This window comes from Carlito syrichta, unplaced genomic scaffold (genome assembly GCF_000164805.1).
Source record: "Carlito syrichta isolate Samal-C Ts95f unplaced genomic scaffold, Tarsius_syrichta-2.0.1 Scaffold287494, whole genome shotgun sequence".
NCBI lineage: Eukaryota > Metazoa > Chordata > Mammalia > Primates > Tarsiidae > Carlito > Carlito syrichta.
In genome coordinates this window covers 57411-64115 of record NW_007231590.1, presented here as the reverse complement: position 1 = coordinate 64115, position 6705 = coordinate 57411, and the positions used below count along the sequence as shown (strand labels likewise).

The window sequence follows — 6705 nt, the reverse complement described above, 5'->3', positions numbered from 1 at the left end:
TGTTGGCCGGGCTCGGTGGCTCAGCCTGTCATCCTAGCACTTTGGGAGGCCGAGGCAAGTGGATTGCCTGAGCCGCGAGTTCGGGACCAGCCCGGGCAACCTGGCAAGACCTCATCTCTATAATAAAATAAAAAACAGCCAGGCGTGGGAGCGCGCGTCTATAGTTCCTGCTACTCAGAAGGCTGAGGCGAAAGGATCGCTGGAGCCCAGAAGGTCAACGCTGGGCTGGCCGTGAGTGTGCATGCCACTGCACTCCAGCCTGGGCGAAGGAATGAGACTCTAACTCAAAAAAAAAAATTGTGGCAGCTTCTGCTGGTAAGTTCTGTATTAATAAAGCACACTAAAGCATGTGCCATGGGCTGGCACAGGCATCCACCCCTCCCTGAGGCGCTCTTCGGGCTGGCACTATGTGAGGATCATCAGGCCTGGGAGGTAGCCCGGACGTCAGGGGACAAAGAGCAGTTCTGTTCTGAGTGCTCGGTTTGGGGTTCTGTAACGTGAAGGAACCACGAGTGTCTTCTTGGGACCTGTTCTTTATGTGGGCGTTCTCGTGTAGACATGGCTATTTTAGGTGTGTTTTGGGAGAGCGCCTGTCTTCCAAATGCAATCAAAGGGATGTGTATAGGCACACAAGAAACTTCTGCACTTAAGCAGCAGAGTGTGTGTTTCCTGACCGTGTGTCAGAGGCCTGGGCTTCGTGCCATGGAAGTCGTGTGCTGCAGTCCAAGCCAGGTGTTGATGAACAATGCACATGTTCCAGGTGTGCATTGGTACTTTGCAGACTTGCTGCGGTGCTCCTGTGAGTAGGACACATGCTGGTGACGGTCACTCAGGCCAGCAAGCCTTAGAGACATGCTGCAGTGCCTCGAGCTGAAAGACCAATTAGCAGAGGAGCAGTGAAAAAGCGATGAGTGGGCCATTGTTCAGTTTATTAAAACATTTAATCTGCAAGTTTTTGGCAACTCTGTGTGATGTATTAACTACTGTGACAGCACGGAACTGACACCCTCAGGGAGCTTGTGATATGGTGAAAGAAAGAAAATGCTACACGTTTTTGTACTCACTGTAAGTGCATTCAAGGAAGGACAACGTGGGATGTCAGAGCTGCAGGACGTCTTAGAGGAGTTGGGTCTTGGACACTGGGATTTTGGAGCGGGTGAGGAATGATTTGGAGGAGGTGGGCCTTGGACACTGGGATGTCGGAGCAGGTGGGGTGTGAATTGGAGGAAGTGAGTCTTGGACACTGGGGTGTCAGAGCAGGTGAAGTGTTTAGAGAAGTGGGTGTTAGGGACTGGAATATTAGATATTAGGTGAGGCGTGACTTGGAGGAGGTGGGTCTCGGACACTGGGCTATTAGAACAGGTGAGGACTGATTCAAGGAGGCGTGTCTTGGGCACTGGAAAGTCGGAGCAGGTAAGGAGAGTTTAGAGGAGGGGGTCTTGGACACTGTTACGGGAGCCGGCGAGGCGTCTTGTCAACGAGGCCAGCCCTGTTCTAACCGGCAAGTCCAGCCGGGTGAAGGGGTTAGAGGAACCTTTGCCACGTGAAAGGCCCAGAACTAGAAGCCCTCCGCATGAGGTGGTAACTCGGAAACGTGGGCAGGTGAGGGCCAGGGCGGGATGACCGGGAAGGGACTGTGTGGGACTGCTTGCCAAGCCGCTGCCGTAGGGTGTGTGGGTGGTGGTGGGTGGGGTCTCAGCTCCCGAACCTCGCCCGGTCCGGATCCCGGGGCGGGGCAGCCTTCACCCAGAGGCTGGGCGCCTGTAAGGGCGAGCTGCTCCCTGCCCACAGCCCTGTCTCCTCGCAGGCCTGCGCTCTCAGGGACTTCATGCGAGTGAGGTGAGGAGAGGCTGGTGCTTTTCGCCCGAGGGTCGGCGCGGCAGACTCCAGGCGTGAGTTAGGGTCGTCACCTGGCAGCCGTGCGTCCCTGAGGCCTGTGACCTAACGCCTTAGTATGTCTCTGTGACACCGTTTCAATCTGTGAAGTCTTTGCACATGTGCCATCAGGTCTGCCTTGGCGGACGTGCTAGGGCCTCCTGGGTGGTTCCTTGTGTACGGGCCCTGTGGAGCGGGTCCCCGCGAGGCCCTGTCCCTCCTGGGGTAGTCGCCATCAGCCAGGAAAGGTGCTTTGAGCACTGCTGCAATTTGTGTAATTCGTTTGATGACGTATGCGTTTTGCTGCAATCTGTGAAAATGAAATGATAAGAAGCAGGTGTAGAGCCAGCAAGGAACGACTAAAAATGCTCAAAACAAGTCTCGCTGTCCAGTGTAGCAAGTGAGGGGCAGAGGGCTCGGTGTCAGGTTTTATAATGTAGTGAAGGAGCGGTGCACTTCAGCTTGTGACCTGTTGTTTACTTGTGACTTCTCGTTAGGCACAAACCACCGCTCCCAGTGAAGGTGGCTTTTTAGAGTCATGGAGAACGGGACTTGGCATGATTGGGAAAGGCAGGCACCGGCAGGCACCTCACACCCACAGCACCGATGCGCCCCCCGGGGCTGACTGTGCACGTGAGGTGGTAGCGATCAGGAGGAAGGGAAGCCTCACCCTCCCAGGTGGTCCAGAACGTCCATTCTCCTTTCTTCTAGGTTTGGAATTACGAGCCCAGCAAAGCAAACCCCAGGATGCCTCTTGCCTGCCAGCGCTGAAAGTCTCCGACATCGAGCCCGTCATGCCGGTCACAGAGCTGGATGTGGCCCTTGCAGGTCGCTGGCAGCGGCACCCTCTGCGAGGGTCGGGGGTGGTGGCATCTGGTTCTAGGTGTCGTCCCTAGAACCTGCGTGCACTCTTGCTGGCTGACAGTCCTGATCATCTCCTGCCCAGTGGCTCCTGTGTGGCATCTTGTTATGCTGGGCTTCCTCGCCCGGCAGGGGCCGCGCCTGCTTTCCCAGGGTGGACTTGGTGGGGCCGGTGACCTGCTGCTTCCGGTTCCCTGAGGATTGGGGTGACACTGTGGCTGGCCCGAGTACAGCGTGAAAGACGCAGGCCTCCCGAGCCTTTCCCCAAGCCGGCCCCTGAGCTCGTGGGTGCAGGAGGGGAGGGCAAGGCCTTACAGGGCAGGCGTGCACATGGTCACCGCAGGGGCTGGAGTCAGCACAGCCACTGTGAGTTCTCAGGCTCCTGGTTGGTAGCACGAGGCCCGTGTCTCAGGGTGATGTCACCCGGCAGGTGTTGTGCACGCGGGAGGGCGGACAGCTGCTGCATGATGCCTCTGCCCACACTGTGAGGGTAGCATCTCAGAGACCATTCCGTGTCCCGGGGGCATCCCAGCCTGCCTTGTTTTACAGCAGGGCTTGCCGTGTTTCCATCTGATGTGTTTATATGTGCACACGTGTATGTGTGAGTGAAGTCTTGTCTTCTGGAAATTGGGGTTACCACCCCTTGATCGGTTCTTCCCCTGGTTTTTGATGTATTAGTGAACCTCATCAAGGGTTCATCACAGACATGGGTGGGTGCAGGTCAGTCAGCCATCTGTCCGTGCACGGGTCCCTTCCTTAGGGCACTGTGCTAGGTAGGGTGGACAGAGTGGGTCTCCGGGACCATGCCAGAGTGCATGCGGGGCCACACAAGGCCGTCGGTGGCCTCCACGGACCCGGCAGGAGTGTGGGCCTCAGCTGGACAGCACCCATCAGGGAAGATGAGCGGTCCTGAGGCTGGGCGAGATGTCCCGGGGTGTCTTGGCCACTCTGGCCGAGGGCAGGTGTGGGGCAGCAAGGCAGCTAGGGTGGAGAGAGGGGGACCCTGCTGAGCACCAGCAGCTCTGAGGCCAGAAGACCAAGGCTTCACCCTCCGTCTCAGTCCTCAGAGGGCGAGGGCTGCAGGTTGAGGGTGTCTGGGTGTCCCATCACGATGGTGGTGCAGCAGGGACATTCGTGTGGACTCTGGCAGGCGAGTGGTGGGGCTTTGCTACTGCATGTTCCAAACCTCTGTCCTCGAAAAGGGGCAGCTCGATGTCTTAAACACTAAAGACGGCTGAAGTGTGACTGGCAAGAGTGACAAGGCGCCCGCTTCTGTGTTGCAGCCGGAGGGACCCCCGTGCAGTACTGCGCGCAGCCCACCAACGGCATGGTCTACTTCCGTGCCTTCTCCAGCCTGCACACGCTCCCCGAGGAGCTGAAGCCCTACGTGCCCCTCTTCTGCAGCGTGCTGACCAGGTGCGCCTGCGCGCGACACCGCCTCCCACAGCTCAGCCATAGCGCTCTCGTGTGGGCATCTGCGTGTGTTTGGGTTTTTTAAGATAAGAAAATATAGATTATTTAGAAAGTAAGTGGGAGAGAGAGACAGAGAGAAAGGGGAGATTCACCTCCCCAGGGTAGAGGAAACATGGCCTGGCCATCACTCCAAGAACACGTGGCCACACCATAGCTTAGCAAGGCAATCCGGCAGTGGTCTGGCAGTGGTCTGGCAATGGCCACGTCTGTGATGAAGCTTTTTTTTTTTAAAGTAAGGATGTGGCCCTTGCTGGTCTTGAACTCCTGGGCTCAAACGATCCTCCCGCCTTGGCCTCCCAAAGTGCTGAGATGACAGGCATGAGCCCCTGCACCTGTCCGTTTTGTTTTTCAGCCTACAGTGTTTCGGTTTATAAGTAAAGTGTATAAAATAGTGGCTAAGAATTTGTTTTTTATGAAAATTACATTTCTTACTATATATTAAAATATGTATCAGTCTAGAGTAGATGGTAATACTTATATATTATTTTATTTATTTATTTGAGTTGAGAGTCTCACTCATGCTGGAGTGCAGCAGCATGGTCACAGCTTGCTGTAGCCTCAACCTCCAGGACCCAGGTGATCCTCCCACCTCAGCCTCCCTAGTAGCTGGGACTACATGCAGGCGTCACCAAGCCCGACTAGTTGTTAAAAAACTTTTTGTAGAGATGAAGCCTCGCTCTGTTGACCAGGCTGATCTTGAACTGCTGGGCTCAAGCGATCCTCCCGCCTTGGCCTCCCAAAGTGCTGGGATGACAGGCATGAGCCGCTGCGCCCAGCCAGTAATACTTATCGTCTGTCTCAGTGGTATTGATCTGTCAAGGTTTTGGAAAAAGAATGACTGCATCTCTTCAGAAAGCCGAAGTCCTTGTTTTTGTGTGTGGCGCGCCCGCCCGGGCTGCCTTGGAGTGTGTGTGCCCCCTCCCCGTGTGGCCTCCCCTCTGCCTGCCTTTGCCGTCGCTGCCATCCTCCTTGGACAGGTGTCTATGGGCAGATGTGGGCACACACACAGCTGCGGGTCGCTTTTCCCTCCGTGAATGTGGCTGAGCGTGGCAGGAAAAGCAGTGGCCAGGGCTGGGGACTTCCCTTCCAGCCAGTAGGGAAGGTGGGGACATGAGACGCTGCAGTCAGTTGGGGACCCTGCCACCAGGTGCGCTGCCGTCGTGGTCCCCAGGGGACAGTGTCTACCCCAGAGAAGGCCGTGTGGCCGCAGGCCCTCTGCCCCTGCGAGGCCTGGGTCAGAAGGAAGATATCTTGGGCTTGTGGACGTTCCCTCCTTTCTCTTCCACAGAGCATCCGCTGCTGGTCCCTCCGCAGCAGTTTAGGAAACGCCCCCTCCCCCCCACTCGCTGTCCCTGTGGCCGAGTTATTCCTTATCAATGTCCGTGGGAATGTTCCTCCAGAAGCAGAGGACAGCTTTTCTGAAAACAGGCTTAGACTTCAGCTCTGCCAAGACTCAGATGCCTGAGCAAGTGAAGCAGCAGCTGGAAGTTTTGGAAGGAGAGCGTCGGGGAAACACTGGCAGCTGGGGTCCAGAGCCACACAGTTCAGAATTCCACTCCCAGCTCTGACTCGGGCTGCCCAGGCGCCTCGTGTCCTGGGCGCCACATGAATCCTCGGATGAGAGGCCCTGGCTCCCACCGTGGGGAGGGGTGTGTAAGCACTACAGGGCTGGTGCCAAAATGCCGCCCTACTTCATGGCCTCTGAAGTGTAAGAAGAGGCGTGTGAGGCTGCGGCCGTTAATTTAGCAGTTGTAACTCAAGGCACCTGAGGTTCCAGGTGGCACGGTCGAGCCAGTCTTGGTGATGGGCGGCTCTTCCCTGCGTCGCAGGCTGGGCTGCGGCATCTTCGACTACCGGGAGCTGGCGCAGCAGATCGAGCTGAAGACGGGCGGCATGAGTGTCTCCCCCTCGGTGCTCCCCGACGCGGCGCACCTGGACACCTACGAGCAGGTAGCCAGGGTCCAGCTCACAGCTGTGCGGAGGCCTGTCTCTCCCTGTCTTTTTGTGTGTGTAGTTATGCCGTCTTTAGCTGCTTCTCTGTATTGCTTCTCTCATGGTTTAGGGGGTGCTTTTCTCGTCTCTCTGCCTGGATCGAAACCTGCCGGACATGATGCACTTGTGGAGTGAAATATTTAACAAGTAAGTCTGCTGGCTGGGGACACTCCTTCTCGGGGATGCCAGTCTTAGTCGGAGGTGCTCCAGACTGGAAGCTTCACTCCCGTGCCTGTTGTTGGCTTCAGCCTGGCTCCTCTGAGCCAGCGATTCCTGTGGCTTTGTACTGTTTCCGAGCTGCTGAAAGAGAGTCCATCTCCCTGGTACTGAAGGGGCGTGGCTGGGCCTCTGGCGATGCGCCCTTCCTCTGGCCATAGCCCGTGCTTCGAGGAAGAGGAGCACTTCAGGGTGCTGGTGAAGATGAGTGCCCAGGAGCTCGCGAACGGCATCCCCGGCTCTGGGCACCTGTATGCGTCCGTCAGAGCCGGCAGGACCCTCACGCCC

The 6705-nt window shown here is 56.9% G+C and overlaps 1 protein-coding gene across 1 annotated transcript in view; it reads left to right on the top strand.

The window, feature by feature from the left end:
• PITRM1 (pitrilysin metallopeptidase 1) overlaps positions 1–6705 on the top strand; it is a 31460-nt gene that overhangs the window by 15428 nt on the left and 9327 nt on the right. Inside the window, exons 14-18 of the mRNA XM_008052762.2 lie at positions 2587–2703; positions 4020–4152; positions 6039–6159; positions 6272–6348; positions 6579–6701. Of these exons, the coding sequence (XP_008050953.2) occupies positions 2587–2703; positions 4020–4152; positions 6039–6159; positions 6272–6348; positions 6579–6701 (571 nt within the window). The remainder of the gene's footprint in view (positions 1–2586; positions 2704–4019; positions 4153–6038; positions 6160–6271; positions 6349–6578; positions 6702–6705) is intronic.